At 41.9% G+C, this 17,764-nt stretch overlaps 2 protein-coding genes across 3 annotated transcripts; one reads left to right on the top strand and one right to left on the bottom strand.

Annotated features, from left to right (window-relative positions):
- LOC124015315 (transcription elongation factor 1 homolog) lies at positions 1 to 10,581 on the bottom strand. Of its 2 annotated transcripts, XM_046330474.1 has the most exons (5): positions 10,484 to 10,581; positions 9,558 to 9,672; positions 9,056 to 9,223; positions 3,956 to 4,026; positions 1 to 929 (listed from the first exon to the last, which is right to left on the bottom strand). In XM_046330474.1, exons 3-5 carry the CDS (start codon positions 9,169 to 9,171, stop codon positions 865 to 867), a joined length of 252 nt encoding a protein of 83 aa, XP_046186430.1. In that variant the 5' UTR covers positions 9,172 to 9,223; positions 9,558 to 9,672; positions 10,484 to 10,581; the 3' UTR covers positions 1 to 864. The 2 variants fall into 2 exon arrangements, with proteins under 2 accessions (XP_046186430.1, XP_046186431.1); XM_046330475.1 differs by lacking the exon at positions 9,558 to 9,672 and having other exon boundaries at positions 10,484 to 10,570.
- A 351-nt stretch (positions 10,582 to 10,932) lies between these two features.
- On the top strand, positions 10,933 to 17,147 carry LOC124015314 (mitochondrial cardiolipin hydrolase-like). Its single transcript, XM_046330473.1, has 4 exons — positions 10,933 to 11,204; positions 11,632 to 11,822; positions 12,241 to 12,470; positions 16,187 to 17,147. The coding sequence occupies exons 2-4, from the start codon at positions 11,632 to 11,634 to the stop codon at positions 16,444 to 16,446; spliced, it is 681 nt and encodes a 226-aa protein (XP_046186429.1). The 5' UTR covers positions 10,933 to 11,204; the 3' UTR covers positions 16,447 to 17,147.
- The last annotated feature ends 617 nt before the right edge of the window (positions 17,148 to 17,764 follow it).

The raw sequence follows: 17,764 nt of genomic DNA, 5'->3' as shown, positions 1-17,764 counted from the left end.
ATAAAGATATATTTAACTGCATATCAAAGTTAGCTGGCTAACTTTACAATCCTACTTTCTGGAACACCCCACTAGGTTACTCTGCATAAACACACTCAGAGTTACACCAAATATACCCCAATGGAATGACCCAACACTATGGTATTGCTGTACTCTGTGGTATTGTGTATCTCTGTACACAGGGGAGAGTAAAAACTAATTGTGGTAAAACAGAAACTAACCCAAGAGCTGCAACTAACTGTATAATCCTACCAGTAAGCTAGGAGCCATGACAACTGACCGCTAAAATGAAGTCTGTATGAATTAAAACGGTGAGTAGGGGAATAGGTTGACTTAACCAGAGTCATATATACCTCTAAGGTCACATCCCACATGGAACCCTATTCCCTATATTGTGCACTATTTTCCACCCGAGCCCTATGGGAGCAGGTCAAAGTAGTGCCCTACATAGGGAATGGGGTGCCATTTGGGGCGTAACCTATATAGGGCTCTGGACTGAACTATGGCTACTCAAGACAGTCTCGGTGGACGCCAGGTCACTAGTGTGGGAGATGTGCGGTGAGGTAAAGGTCAGAGGTTGCTTACCAGGCTGACTACATTGTAGGCATCTGCCAGATCTCACAACGTCTGGATAGTTGGTTCACATATCAGCTAACCACATGACACAGCAATATGATGCCCAACAGCAGTTGATGACGTGGCAACTATTGGTTGATGCAATGCGACGTCTGCAATGTAGTCGGCCTGGAACGGGACCATCATCTTGAGCTGAAGACTGGCAGTGATTGGTGAGAAACAGACGAGCGCCACCTCTAAATCAGCTTCCTGTTCCAACGTGAGGTCTTCCGCCCCGGTGAGCCTGGGCTACTGATTGGCTGCTTCACAAGCGTCTATCCAATCACTGTACACATCCACAGGCTCTGACAGATCTTAGAGAGTAAGGTAAGGGACATGTAACTTATAGACACACTCAACCTAGAAAATGTTAGCAACAGGAGATTGGAGTAGATGTGAATGCATGCAGCTGTCTAGTCATTGGTTTATTTACATTTGAGCCATTTATCAGATGCTCTTATCCAGAGGAACTTACTGTGCTGTTAGCATTCCTGATGTTAAAATACCTATAAAACAATCTTATCATAATAGCCAATCCCATTGGATATGGGCATTACATCCTTAGGAAATGACCATTGCTGCAGTCTTATTGATTACGTATCAACTAGCACGGTTACATGCACACGGTAATGTGATTATTGTGGATAGTCAGATGAATATAATAGTTTGATTAAAAACTGCCTATAGGCCCACACATCTTGTCTCAAGAAAATGTCAAATGTTTAATACCCTCCAACACCAAGTTAGTCATACCTCATTTCAGAGTAGGTCATTATCACTGTCAGTGGTGAATGGTAATTCTTCACGTTTTACTGGTAAAATGTTCAGACTGCCTGTCAATCATTTGATCTCAATCAGTTTCATGGGAATATGAATTTAGATCTTCTTGAATTACTGTTTTGTGACCAAATGGAAGCAGATGGTGTTAAAATATTAACATTTCTTGTTATTTTGCATCAAAGCGTTGCCTGCGGCGTGCACACTGTTGAGTCTTGGTAAAAAAAGAGGACTACTCAGCTTCAGATAAGAAACGACAGAAGAGGTGTTTCTGGTGTAACATTACAGGCCTGGTAAAGCAGACTATATGCCATTATATTATTATTATTATTATATTCTGATCTGCTACGTAAAACACAAATTACATTGCGATCCTGCGAGACATTGACTTCTCTTTGTTCTAACGTTACTAAACGAGCACCATTGTGAGAAGTGATAATCTTCCATTTGTAATAAGGGATGAGAAGGACTATTAGTTGTCGGCTACATCTAGAGTGATTTTGAGCACTTAGAATCTTGGTGCTGAAAGGACAGCAGTGGTCCTCGTGTCGTTCTGGGGCCCGTAGAGTAATGACCATCGTGACGGACACGTTGTGAATGTGGATCCTAGCTCTCGTTGGTGTCGTGGTAAAGGTCCATGCGGTGGATCAGTTTGTCTGCATACGCAATAGAGGGGGGCACGTTTCTGTAAGCTAAGCACTCAGTAGGTCGAGTTCAAGTGCATTGTACAAGACTGTTTTGAGGACAGCCGTTTTAGCGAACCCTGGTCAGGTTTTGTCACGTCGGATTTGGCCTCTCAAAGTGGTCACGCCTCCGACCGACGGGCCTCTACACACACGCCTACAGTTCATCCTTCATGCCACCGCCAGAGCGAAAAACAAACACAGTACTACCACCATTTAGGCTATCTACCTATAGGCTGCTATAGACTACATATTGATTTAGTTTGTCATTCTATCGTTTATGGGAATAGTGGTCATTATAAATAAATCATATTTAGGCCTATCAGAATTAATTTGACCATGCAGCCCCGTGTTCTCAATTTGAGAAATGTGAGGGAGATCCGCAAAACAAGTATTAACATACTAACTTGAAATAAATATTATTATTTTTGTATTATTACTTAGAATTAAATTACGAAACAAAATATGCCTTATTAGGCTATGCAATCATTCTACAGTGCCTTGGAATTCACGTTTAGAAAGATGAGTTTGGCTGGTCTTTGGTTTGAGGATCATGCGGTGAGCTATGGAAGCCAAGTCTGTTAATTTAACTTATACTCCCATGCCCTAATCACAGTCTGCACACATCTATTTTGTAACAATATCTTGGAATAAAATAGAATATATTTGAAAATGATAGTTTCCCAAGTGAAAATAGTTTACAAATGCGTATAGGCCATACTTCCGTAGTGACTAGTTCAGTTGTGCTGAATATTTACAGTTGAGAGACAACTTTAGTACTGTTCCAAACTTAAACTTTCCTTTTAGTTTTTAAATAGGCTGTATAGAAATCACAACGTCTCGGTGCTGCAGCATGCGCTCAGGTGTTGTCCTGCTCTGTTGTGGTATTAACAAAAGATTCTGATCGTCTCCGGTGCTGCAGCATGCGCTCAGGTGTTCTCTGCTCTGTTGTGGTATTAACAAAAGATTCTGATCGTCTCCGGTGCTGCAGCATGCGCTCAGGTGTTCTCTGCTCTGTTGTGGTATTAACAAAAGATTCTGATCGATTGCTGCAGCATGCGCTCTCTGCTCTGTTGCTGCAAAGATTCTGATCGTCTCCGGTGCTGCAGCATGCGCTCAGGTGTTGTCCTGCTCTGTTGTGGTATTAACAAAAGATTCTGATCGTCTCCGGTGCTGCAGCATCAGGGTGCTGCAGCATGCGCTCAGGTGTTCTCTGCCCTGTTGTGGTATTAACAAAGATTCAGGTGTTCTCTGCTCTGTTGTGGTATTAACAAAGATTCTGATCGTCTCCGGTGCTGCAGCATGCGCTCAGTTGTTCTCTGCTCTGTTGTGGTATTAACAAAAGATTCTGATCGTCTCCGGTGCTGCAGCATGCGCTCAGGTGTTCTCTGCTCTGTTGTGGTATTAACAAAAGATTCTGATCGTCTCCGGTGCTGCAGCATGTGCTCAGGTGTTCTCTGCCCTGTGGTGGTATTAACAAAAGTCTCCAGTTATGTAAAATGATGTAGAATTTCATGAAATGTATATAAAAGCCTATTTGGTCTCATACCAAAATAAGAGATTCATGCAGTGCTTTTATTATAATGGATATCTTTTCACCCTCCTTGTCCGTGGAGGTCTGTGAATCCACCACCGTCGGGCTACTTTGTCATGTACAAAGTGAAGAACAGTTTTTATAAAAACTGCATATGGGGCGGCAGGTAGCCTCGTGGTTAAAGCGTTGGACAAGTAACCGAAAGGTTGCAAGATCGAATCCCCGAGCTGACAAACATTTGTCGTTCTGCAGTTTAATATCAAATTATTAGCGTGCATGTAAACATACTCAATGTGATTATGAGAACAATAGCTGTTGGGTGAGTTCAATAGACTTCAAAGGATACAGGTAATGGGGGTTTGGAACTCCTCCAGGCAAACTGTGCATGATATTATCCCAGTATTTCTGGTCCTTTCCCTGTTGGCAATACAAGAAAATCAAAAGTTTAAACAAAGTATTAATAAATAGTTGCATCATTAAAATGTCAGAGCTACAGCCTGAGGTGCAGTACCTCCTAGAGAACTACACTAAAATATATAACATTACACACAAGTATGTGGATATCCCTTTGAATTAGTAGATTTGACTATTTCAGCCACACCCGTCACTGACAGGTGTATAAAATTGAGCACACAGCCATGCAATCTCCATAGACAAACAGTGGCAGTAGAATGGCCATACTGAAGAGCTCAGTGACTTTAAAGATGGCACAGTCATAGGATTCCACCTTTCCAACAAGTCAGTTTGTCCAAATTCTGCCCTGCATGAACTGCCCCGGTCAACTGTAAGTGCTGTTAATGTGAAGTGGAAACGTCTAGGAGCAACAACAGCTCTGCCGTGAAGTGGTAGGTCACACAAGTTCACAGAACGGGACCACCGAGTGCTGAAGCGCGCAAAACCCATCTGTCCCCGGTTGCAACACTCACTACCGAGTCCCAAACTGCCTCTTGAAGCAACGTCAACACAAGAACTGTTCGTCGGGAGCTTCATGAAATCCATTGCCGAGCAGCTGCACAGAAGCCTAAGATCACCATGCCAAGTGTCGGCTGGAGTGGTGTAAAGTACGCCGCAATTGGGACTCTGGAGCAGTGGAAACACGTTCTCTGGAGTGATGAATCATGCTTCACCGTCTGCAGTCCAACAGGCTAATCTGGGTTTCGTCGATGCCAGGAGAACGCTACCTGCCACAATGCATAGTACTAACTGTAAAGTTCGGTGGAGGAGGAATAATAGTCTGGGGCTGTTTTTCCATGATTTGTGCTAGGCCCCTTAGTTCCAGTGAAGATTTAATGCTACAGAATACAATGACATTCTAGACGATTCTGTGCTTCCAACTTTGTGGCACCAGTTTAGGGAAGGCCCTTTCCTGTTTCAGCATGACAATGCCCCTGTGCACAAAGTGAGGTCCATACCTAAATGGTTTGTCGAGATCGTTGTGGAAGAACTTGACTGGCCTGCACAAAGCCCTGACTTCAACCCCATCGAACACCTTTAGGATTATTTGGAAAGCCGAGCAAGCCAGGCCCCACAGCAATGCTCCAACATCTAGTGGAAAGCCTTTTCAAAAGAGTCTAGACAGAAAAGGAGTGGACCAACTCCATATTAATGCCCATTGACTTTGGAATGTGATGTACGACAAGCAGGTGTCCACATACCTATGGTGTGTGCTTTTGACCAGGGCACATAGGGTTCTGGTCAAAGTACGTATGGAATAGGGTGCCATTTGGGAGGTAACGTCTGTGTATGCTATCCTTGATGCAGTAAAAAATGTAAAACATTGAACAATGAAGCTTTATGAAACATATTTTTTAGTGCTAACCCATTACACCTCTTCCTTTACTGAATTTGCAGGTTTTACGCACCAGTCAAACCTTTAGAAGAGCGCGATGGTTCTCTTTTGATTTGCCATTTGGGAGATAGCCATACTGTACTTTATTTATTTTTTCAGATCAGCTTTAATATTGCAGAATAATGGAAGCTAGAATCTATGTATACACACACACTACTAGAGGTCGACCGATTAATAGGTATGGCCGATTTCAAGTTTTCATTATAAAAATTGGTAATCTGCATTTTTGGATGCCGATTATGGCCGATTACATTGCACTGCACGAGGAAACGTGGCAGGCTGACCACCTGTTACACGAGTGCAGCAAGTAGCCAAGGTAAGTTGCTAGCTAGTATTAAACTTCTTATAAAAACAATCAATCTTCACATAACCACTAGTTAACCTAGTAATATCATCAACCATGTGTAGTTTACTAGCTTGCCCTGTGTTGCATATAATCAATGCGGTGCCTGCTAATTTATCATCGAATCACAGCCTACTTCGACAAACGTGGGATGATTTAACAAAAGCGCACTCACGAAAAAAGCACAATCGTTGCACGAATGTACCTAACCATAAACATCAACGCCTTTCTTAAAATCAATACACAGAAGTTGATATATTTTTAAACCTGCATATTTGTTTTTTTATTTTTTATTATGTTAGCAGGTAATATTAACTAGGGAAATTGTGTCACTTCTCTTGCGTTCATTGCACTCAGAGTCAAGGTATATGCAACTGTTTGGGCCGCCTGGCTCGTTGCGAACAAATTTGCAAGAATTTTACATAATTATGACATAACATTGAAGGTTGTGCAATGTAACAGCAATATTAAGACTTATGGTTGCCACCCGTCTGATAAAATACAGAACGCTTCGTATTTCACTGAAATAAACGTTTTGTTTTCTAAATTATAGTTTCCGGATTTGACCATATTAATGACCAAAGACTCGTATTTATTATACTATAATTAAGTTTATGATTTGATACTTGAAAGAGCAGTCTGACTGAGCTGTGGTAGGCAGCATCAGGCTCGTAAGCATTCATTCAGCACTTTACTGCGTTTGCCAGCAGCTCTTAGCAATACTTTAATCACAGCGCTGTTTATGACTTCAAGCCTATCCACTCCTGAGATTAGGCTGGCAATACTAATGTGCCAATTAGAACATACAATAGACAAAGGTATATGAAATACAAATGGTATAGAGAGAAATAGTTGACACGTTATAATTCCTAATAATAACTACAACCTAAAACTTCTTAACTGGGAATATTGAAGAACTGGGAATATTGAACCACCAGCTTTCATATGTTCTGAGCAACGAACTTAAACGTTAGCTTTTTACATGGCACATATTGCACTTCAAATCAAATCAAATCCAATCAAATTTATTTATATAGCCCTTCGTACATCAGCTGATATCTCAAAGTGCTGTACAGAAACCCAGCCTAAAACCCCAAACAGCAAACAATGCAGGTGTAAAAGCACTTTTACTTTCTTCTCCAACACTGTGTTTTTGTATTATTTAAACCAAATTGGGCATGTTTCATTATTTATTTGAGACTAAATTGATTTTATTTATGCATTATATTAAGTTAAAATAAAAGTGTTCACTGTTCATTCAGTATCGTTGTAATTGTCATTATTACAAATACATGTAAAAAATAATTTACAAAATAATAATAAATATTATATATATATATATATTTTAAACGGCCGATTAATCGGTATCGGCTTTTTTGGGTCCTCCAATTATCGGTATTGAAAAATTATAAAATCGGTCGACCTCTACATGGTACAAATCAAAAGTTTGGACGCCTACTCATTCCAGGGTTTTTTCTTTATTTTTCATATTTTCTACATTGTAGAATAATAGTGAAACATCAAAACTATGAAATAACACATGGAATCATGTAGTACCCCAAAAAGTGTTTGAAAAATCTCATATATTTAGATTTGTTTAAGTGCCAAGAGTGTGCAAAACATCAACTCAAAGTGTGGCTACTTTGAAGAATCTAAAATATATTTTGATTTGTTCACTTTTTTGGCTACCACATGATTCCATGTGTTATTTCATAGTTTTGATGTCATCACTGTTACTCTACAATGTAGAAAATTGTAAAAATAAAGAAAAGTATGCATATATAAACTCAGCAACAAACAAAAAAAAACATCCCTTTTCAGGACCCCGCCTTTCAAAGGTAATTCGTAAAAATCCAAATAACTTCACAGAACTTCATTGTAATGGGTTTAAACACTGTTTCCCATACTTGTTCAATGAACCATAAACAATTAATGAACATGCAGCTGTGGAACGGTCATTAAGACGCTAACAGCTTACAGAAGGTAGGCAATTAAGGTCACAGTTATGAAAACTTAGGACACTAAAAGAGGCCTTTCTACCGACTCTGAAAAACACCAAAAGAAAGATGCCGAGGGTCCCTGCTCATCTGCGTGAACGTGCCTTAGGCATGCTGCAAGGAGGCATGAGGACTGCAGATGTGGCCAGGGCAATAAATTGCAATGTCTGTACTGTTGAGACACCTAAGACAGCGCTACAGGGAGACAGGACAGACTGCTGATCGTCCTCGCAGTGGCAGACCACGTGTAACAACACCTGCACAGGATCAGTACAGCCGAACATCACACCTGCAGGACAGGTACAGGATGGCAACAACAACTACCCGAGTTACACCAGGAACGCACAATCCCTCCATCAGTGCTCAGACAGTCTGCAATAGGCTGAGAGGCTGGACTGAGGGCTTGTAGGCCTGTTGTAAGGCAGGTCCTCACCAGACATCACTGGCAACAATGTCACCTATGGGCACAAACCCACCGTCGCTGGACCAGACAGGACTGGCAAAAACTGCTCTTCAGTGACGAGTCACAGTTTTGTCTCACCAGGGGTGATGGTCGGATTCGCATTTATCATCGAAGGAATGAGCGTTACACCGAGGCCTGTACTCTGGAGCGGGATCGATTTGGAGGAGGGTCCGCCATGGTCTGGGACGGAATGTCACAGCATCATCTGGTGCAGTCCATGAGGGGGAGATGCACTGCAGTACTTAATGCAGCTGGTGGCCATACCAGATACTGACTGGACACATTATTCAATTTATGTTAGTCACATGTCTGTGGAACTTGTTCATTTCTCAGAACAAGACTAGACTGATGAGTTTCAGAAGAAAGTTCTTTGTTTCTAGCCATTTTGAGCCTGTAATCGAACCCACAAATACTGATGCTCCAGATACTCAACAAGTCTAAAGAAGGCCAGTTATATTGCTTTTTTAATCAGGACAACAGTTTTCAGCTGTGCTAACATAAAAGGGTTTTCCAATGAACAATAAGCCTTTAAAAATTATAAAAACTTGGATTAGCTAACACAACGTGCCATTGGAGTGATGGTTGCTGATAATGGGCCTCTGTACACCTATGTAGATATTATATTTTTAAAAATCAGACGTTTACAAAAATCAGACATTAACCATGTCTACACTGTATTTCTGATCAAGTTGATGTTATTTTAAATGACAAAAAACAAGAACATTTCTAAGTGACCCCAAACTTCTGAACGGGAGTATATATATACACTTAATATACTGTACTTTGTTACTTACATTTTCACATCACATGACTTTTCGTGATTGCAGAACGGACAGGTGAATTGAGTGTCCAAATTTCCAGTAAGCTTCTTCTTTGGGGGGGGCTTTCTCTTGGACTTGCGGCGACCCATATTAGGTAGTCTTCACGTGTACCGTAACGTTAGCTAGATAGTTGGCTTAACTCTGTGGAGCAAATGTACATCAAAAACAAATAATGCAATTTTGTAACGGAATGGATCGCAGTCGTTCAATCAACTCAACGTTTAGTAAACTGTAAATTAACAATATAATCCTGCTAGCTAGCTAGGTGCATGTAGCTAGCTAGTTTAGCTACTACAACAACAACGTGTGTTGTTGTCATAAACTCAGTTAACTCTCCAACATCTTTCCTTGTCGATGGTATAGTATCATGAAACCGAATGGTTCGTTATTAATAATGGAAAGAACAACATTATATATAATCAAGCTAGCTTATATTATATCATTTTTCCATGAAACCATGTATTTGTTTAGCTACCTTTCCTAAGACCACACTCCGGCTTTTTAGTGAAGAAATCAAGCAAGGAGAACCGGAAGTTCTTCTTCTTCTTTAAAGTTACGGCAAACTACACCTATTGGTATATTGCCGCCACCTAATGTACGGAGTATTGAAACAAAACACACAAACAGTCCCACTGAGTCCTCAGAAATGCCCAGGCACACACACAAAGATGCCTATTTTCTCCGATTTCCTCTCCGTTTGTGCTGTGTAGTTGAAAACCAAGTTAATAAATGCTATAAAGTCCACCTTAATATGCTAAATGTCATGATCCCTCTGTTAACACGGAACATATTGTTTCTACTACTACAATCACTTTTTCAACTTCACTCCTTCCACTCGTCTCCGTCTCAATGCCTTCAGATACATTCTGGACAGCCCTTATTCTTGCCCATACGTCTCATTCACCCTAACAGGGCACTTCAGAAAATCGGGTGCATGTTCACCACATTTGCAGCATTTAGGCTCAGCTGGCATAGAATACACCTCCCGTCCACATACACTTGACACATGACCAAATAATTTAGATTTATCACACTGCATGGGTTTGGGCATGAAGGCTCTTGCATGAAATCCCATATAACCCAAATACACGTGAGAAGAGAGAGACTCTTCATAAATAAACACAATAGAATGGCTGGATGAAGTGGGTTTCTGCATCCGTTGTTGTGCACCAACCACTTGACCCAATTCTTCTTGTATATCCTTTGCATTTACTTCTAGCGCCACCCCAGAGATAACACCATTGATAACACTCATCGACGCCACCTCATCCAACGCATCCACAATTTTAATAGAGACTTCAAACGGATCTCCCAGGAAACAACCTCGAGCCAAAACCCCTATTCCAACCAACAAATACTCAGAACAAGATTTGGATTTACTAGTTTCCACTACCACTTTACTTCTCTTATTTCCTTTTGCATTCGTCACTGTAATCAAATGATTCTCATCTCCACTCGACACGCCATCTGATTCAAACAGAACATCTGCTTCAGCCATTTTTCCTCCTGAGATCGCCTTCAGAACCGGATGTTAACATGAACAACTGGCGTCATCTTCTTCTTTGTCTTCTTGGTAAGTTTTATTGGCGAATCGCAACCAACTGATAAGTGCATACACATACACCAACTGTACAGGTGTGTGAATCCTTTCACGACCTATATATTCTCTTAACTAACCCTGCATTTCTAATACAATAAAATGATTCCCTACAAACCTCACTAATTCCATCATCCCCATCCAACCTCTCTGACCCTGTCAAACAACCCCTCTTTCTACACCATACGTTTCACAAAATAATGTAACGACCCTGGGTTTATAAGCGCGGAAATCGACTCTGCCGTTTTAGTATGCTTTTGCGTCACAGTCGATAGCGCGCCGAACCTCGGGCTAGAAGGTCGAGGGTTCGAGACCTGCTCCCTGCTGTTTCATTAAATGAATTACAATAATAATACATGTTCAACCGTTTTAACAACTGTCCACTGATTGGTGGAAACGTTGCAAATATCCCGCGAGTTTTAAATTGATTGACAGCTCTAGAGCACTGGTCGACCTTCGTCTTCGAAGTCCACTCAACTAAAAGTCCATCGTGAAAACAGATGCTCGACGGTGAAAAAAGTCAAGGTAGCTAAAGTGGTTTAAAATAAGAGTTCATTCTAGCACACAGCATGTATGAACTGAGATATTGTGCTTATGAAGGTAGCTCAGACTTGCAGAGATAAGATAGTTAGATGGCCCTGACTAATAAACTAATTTAGCTGGCTAACTATCGAAGTTGCTATAGCCTCTGCACCGGGCTGCAGCAGTGGTCCATTATTTGCTAGCGATGTCATTGTCCTTATAAAGCTGGTGAAAACGAGCTCCGTTCACAAGTTAATGGCTGTTTTGCATATCCAACAGACCTCAACTATCATTAGCTGTCAAGACTTCACCCTAGCTAGGCTAATCCTAACCAAGAGCTGAAAGGCAGGGGAAAGGTGGGAAGGCCTACTGTATGTAATTTAGCGCTTCCATTCAACATTTTCATGACAACTTCTCCCGCTGCCCACAGATGTCAGTGGTTCAGATGGTGAAGATCGTGGGTCTGGGGGCTGTGGCCCTCACTCTCAGTGTGGAGTGGTTGGGCTGGCTCTTCTGTCGTCTCTGGCCCAGGAAAATATCCAGAGGGCCCCTGAAAGAAGTCTTCTTTTTCCCTACAGAGGTCGCCTGCACGGAGCGTCTCTTCACTCCTAACTCACCATTGTAAGTAATAGAATGTGTTCCAAATGGCACCTTTTACCAGGGCCCTGTAGTGGCCCAGTAGTGCATACTAGTGCCCTAGGGTACCACTTGGGATGCCAGTACAGTCAACATTAACTACTCACCATCATATTCATTAATAATATATCTATCCAATGTCTCCAAGAATGTGGCTGTTTTTTGATAGCCTTTCTGTTGATTTGAGATGTTTTGCTATGGGATAGGAATAATGATTCAATGAGTGACTACTATACAGTAGATACACCTTCCACAGTAACTCCTTCTCTCTCTCCCTTTCCTCTCCCTCTTATCCTCCTCTCCTCTGTCCCCCATCATCTTCCCCTGTCCCCATCATCTTCCCCTCCTCTTTCCCTCTCCCATTCTTTCTCTTTCCTCCCTCTTTCCCCATCCCCCCCTCCAGCCCCTGCCCCTGTCCTTTACCCCACAACATCAACACCTCCTTCACCCGTCTCCTGGGCCACATCCTGTCTGCCTCCTCCTCCTTGGACCTGTGTGTGTTCGCCTTCACCAACCTGGACCTGAGCCGGGCCGTGCTGGCCCTCCACACCAGGGGCATCCCCATCCGTATCCTCACTGACATGGACTACACCCTCATCACCGGCTCCCAGATAGGGGCCATCCGCAGAGCAGGTAGGTTGATGGCAGAGGCCCAATCCTAAAGCAGTTATTGGAACCTACCACCTAGCTATGTACAATCCCCCTATCCTCCGACATCACTCATCTGCAAATCAGGTTGGGCCAGGGGTTCCCAAAGTTTTTCACTCAGGCCCCCCTTCCAGCATTGGGGGACATCCCACGCGCCATGTCTATTTCTATGGGAACAAGCACTGTTCATGGCACAATGTTCACACCCCTCTTGTTGACAGAGAGAAAATGTTGCAGGTTTGTTTGTTTTCTGGAATTATATACATTTTGCCTTCTCTAATATGTATTCATGTAATTTTTGTCTGACTCAAACATTACAACTAAATCTATGGGCTAAAAAACCTAGCCAAAAAATATTAGCTGACATGGGCTAGTTGATCTGGACATTTCTGAGTTGTAAATAGCTCTCTAAGGTATGCAATGACAAACATGCCATGAGAAAAACTGGGGAGGAGGTGATAATGCAGAGTCTGAAGTCATTTGATCTTATTGATCAATCAATTCAGTCAAAGTTATTTCTGGAGTGTTATAACTAGATCCCAGAGTGGTTCCTGGTTCCTGGTTATAGCCTAATCATAATTCATGTGATTTACAATGTGGTTTTATCATGCTGCTCTGCACTCCCAACTTCTTCAGTGTAGTCAGTTACACACTGTCCATGCTCATAATGCATAGATAGTGTTTGCATCTCAAATGGCACCCTATTCCCTATATAGTACACTACTTTTTGGTCGGAACTAGTGTAGGGCTGCAAGATGTGGGCAGAAAAGCGAATTGTGAATAAAACAGGTTTTTAACCAAACACTGTGATTGCTATTTGACATGTGATATAGATCAAACTCTTGGGCAGACTGTTGGAATCATAGAAATAGAATGATTTACATTAAGAAGAAAAGTGGAAAGCAAAATGTTCTTGTTTGGAACAATCGGTTGACTTAACAGAACAGCATGTGAACTAGGTGAATCTAACGGCGAGGAGGAGGAACTGCACCGCTTGAGTGACGGGGCGGAGCTTGGTGTGTGTGGGAAGCAGTCGCAAGAGGAGACAAATCACAGAGTAAACTTTAAAAACAAACCCTACACAAGGCTGAGATGCAAAAATATTGCATGAGACATGGATCTCTTGCGATATGGAAATATTTCGATGTGAATTCAATGAATTGGGCAGACCTACTATATAGAGAATAGGAACGCAGTCAGAGGGATGATAGAATATGTTGCAAGTGTGGTCTGGCCCTAGTGGGCTTGCCAGCACAAGCACAGACGAGTCAGAAAGCTGTGGATTTGCACATGGAATGTAGACTTGGGAGCACCAATGCAGCTCTGATAAATACATTGAATAGCACACGGTTACATCTGTATTGTGGTTTCAAGTCCTGTGTGCTCAGGCTGTGGTTAGGCTACATTTGTATCATTTGAGGGGCGAGCATCACAAGCAAAGTCATTTTGTATCAATTTACTTCACCCACGAGAACCATTAGCACAGGCAAATCTGATTGGGCTAGCTGTATCAAAGCCTCTGCCATAGAAACCAATGGAGCATGGCTTTGTGTCTGTGGTTGCATAACTTTCACCTACACAATGCAGAAAAAACACTTGTCTCTAGTTCAGCCCGTTCAAAACTAAAGATCTATTTTACCGGAGCTACACTGAACAAAAATAGAAACGCATCATGCAACAATTTCAAAGATTTTACTGAGTTACAGTTCGTATAAGGAAATCCGTTAACTGAAATAAATTAGGCCCTAAATCTATGGATTTCACATGACTGGGAAAACAGATATGTATCTGTTGGTCACAGGTACCTTAAAGAAAGGTAGGGGCATAGATCAAATAAAATGTCAGTATCTGGTGTGACCACCATTTGCCTCATGCAGTGCGACACATCTCCTTCACATAGAGTTGATCAGTCTATTGATTGTGGCCTGTGGAATGTTGTCCCACTCCTCTTCAATGGCTGTGCGAAGTTGCTGGATATTAACGGGAACTGGAACACGCTGTCGTACACGTTGATCCAGAGCATCCCAAACATGCTCAATAAGTGACACGTCTGGTGAGTATGCAGGCCATGGAAGAACTGGGAAATTTTCCGTATCCAGGAATTGTGTACAGATCCTTGGGACATGGGGCCGTGCATTATCATGCTGAAACATGAGGTGTTGGTGGCGGATGAATGGCACGAAAATGTGCCTCAGTATCTCTGTGCCTTCAAATTGCCATCAATAAAATGCAATTGTGTTCGTTGTCTGTAGCTTATGACTGCCCATACCACAACCCCAGCGCCATCATGGGACACTCTGTTCACAATGTTGACATCAGCAAATCGCTCGCCCACACGACGCCATACAGGCTTTCTGCCATCTGCCCCGTACAGTTGAAACCAGGATTCGTCCATGAAGAGCAAACTTCTCCAGCGTGCCAGTGGCCATCGAAGGTGAGCATTTGCCCACTGAAGTTGGTTACGACGCCAAACTGCAGTCAGGTCAAGACACTGGTGAGGACGATGAGCACACAGATGAGCTTCCCTGAAACGGTTTCTGACCATTTTTTAAGAAATTCTTCGGTTGTGCAAACCCACAGTTTCATCAGTTGTCAGGGTGACTGGTCTCAGATGATCCCACAGGCGAAGAAGCTGGATGTGGGGAGGTCCAGGGCTGGCATAGTTACACTTAGTTTTCTGTTGTACGGCTGGTTGGATGTACTGCCAAATTCTCTAAAACGATGTTAATGGCGGCTTATGGTAGAGAAATAAACATTACATTATCTGGCAACAGCTCTGGTGGACATTCCTGCAGTCAGCATGCCAATTGCACGCTCCCTCAACTTGAGACATCTGTGGCATTGTGTTGTGACAAAACTGAACATTTTAGAGTGGCCTTTTATTGTTCTCAGCACAAGGTGCACCTGTGTAATGATTATCATCTTCTTCATATGTCATGCCTGTCAGATGGATGGTTTATCTTAGCAAAGGAGAAGTGCTCACTAACAGGAATGTAAACAAATTTGTGCCACACATTTTTGGGAAATAAGCTTTTTGTGCCTATGAAAAAAATCTAGGCTCTTTTATTTCAGCTCACGAAACATGGGACCAGCACTTTACATGTTGCGTTTATATTTTTGTTTAGTATACATATTCTATTTCTAGCACGGATTTGCGGGACGCTCTTAAGGGGTTAAATACAGTGCTTGACTTGGGCAGGAGCTGAGTACTGGTACCTCAAATGTTCTACTGCTTGCGCTCACGTTCCCCTTTATAGAATATATGTTCAAAGTATTGTGGCGCTCCTCCACCTAAATAGAAACAGTACCGGCATGCAAAATGAGTACCTGAACCTATTTCAGTCCCAAGTCAAGCACTGGGTACACAAAATACAGTTTGGATCAGTTAGATTGAGTTCATTACTACTAAATACATTAACTGGGACATTTTAGATGTGCTGCAAAATTATTTATCCCATCAAGGTGTGCCACAATTTTTTTAAAGGAAAAAAAAAAAGGTTGGGAACCACTTCCTTAGACAGACAAATGATGAATGGCACAAGCTGTCTGTCTGTCTCTCTTTCTGTTTCTCTCTATTTGGAATCTCTGTGAGGTCCAACTCTGTGGGAGGTGTGACTCCACCACAATGCACCACAACTGTGACTGTATTCATAATATAGCATGGCCCCTCTCATCCTGTGTATTCCCCTTCCATTCCCCAGGCATCTGTGTGAGGTGTGACTCCGGCGCCGTCCACATGCACCACAAGTTCGCCGTGGTGGACGGCCGGCGCCTAATCACCGGCTCCCTGAACTGGACGCTGACAGCCATCCAGAGCAACAAAGAGAACATCCTGGTCACGGAGGAACCGGACCTAGTCCTGCCCTTCATCACTGAGTTCCAGAGGCTCTGGGATGTCAATGACCCGGCTAGGAGACACCTGCTGTCCATCGCTGAGAAACCTGCTAGTTTAGTACTATAGAGAGACAGAGAAACATGGCTGAAATGTTGGTATGGTCAGTAGCTGGTGGTTACTTTTGGTTTACCAACTGGTACGGTGATTATGTAGAATGTTTTATTATATTTTCCATTTGTAAGAAACCTGCTAGTTTAGTATTATGGATAGAAAGGTGTATGGGCCTTATCTGGGACAAACCTGTCCAAATAAAAACAGTATTTATATAAGTGTAGTGTGGTACGTTAGGATTGGGCAGTACTGGTCAAGTACATGATGTATAATTTGGGTAGTTTGCTATCTAGTAGTTTTATATTTTTTTCAATCTCAGATAAACCTGCTCATCCACATCTTATCAGAGAAACCAGCTTTCTTCGTCATGTAGACTGAGAGAAACATGGCTTTCATCTGTAGTTTCCTACTTCAGTAGAAGTAATATATTTTTGACAGATCAATCGCTGCTTTAGACTGGTGTGGGGATGATGTAGAATGGGTAGTTTGATATTTTGTACTTGAAAGTTTTTTTATAGTTTTACATTGTACATTGAGGTATTTTGTTATTGTACACAATGTTGTATATATTTTAATACAAAGTCATTTGAATTGTTGTTTTTTTGTTTAATGTTACATTGGATAACTAAAAGATAGGAATTTGTTTTGTATGTTAAATGCTATATTTAAAATAAGATTTGATTACAGTATTTGGATAAAGATAGAAATAGTGAGAATACTTCATGTTAACTCAGTCCATCCTATGGCTTATCATTAAGAACCAGACAACTATGCCTAGTCAGAACAATTGCACTGAGAGATAAGTGGTGCATTGCAGTCACGCAGAAGATATTTGTAATGCTTCTCAGAGCACACAGCTCAAATTAAAAATCCACTCTACTGCAATATGGCAGGCCTCCTGCATCTCAATCCCCCAGAATCTGTGTCCCAAATGACAAATTATTCCCTATATAGTGCACTACTTTTGACCACAGGATGAAAAGTAGTGCACTAAATGAGTAGGGTGCCATTTGGCCTTGTGCCCAGGATCTATAGCGTACTTCCTTTTCTCATGCAGGAAGGAGCATTATTTATATGATCAGTCAGAGCCCTGTGTGGTAAAGGCCAGTCAGCTAGACCATACCTTTCATATTGCTCTGTGTCAGCTAGACTGTACAGTATGCTAGACTGCCTTCATCACTTTGCTGTGGGGATGGATATTCAGAAGGCTGAATGAAGAATGATGCAGCATTCAGGTGCTAGTTGGAACTTCTCAGTAATACATAAGGCCCTATTCAATCAAAACCGTAATGTGGGTTGGGTATCCTCAATGATAAGATAGAAATACATTCCC

Source organism: Oncorhynchus gorbuscha, linkage group LG26 (assembly GCF_021184085.1).
Source record: "Oncorhynchus gorbuscha isolate QuinsamMale2020 ecotype Even-year linkage group LG26, OgorEven_v1.0, whole genome shotgun sequence".
Taxonomy (NCBI): Eukaryota; Metazoa; Chordata; class Actinopteri; order Salmoniformes; family Salmonidae; genus Oncorhynchus; species Oncorhynchus gorbuscha.
This window is presented reverse-complemented; position numbering and strand designations above follow the sequence as displayed.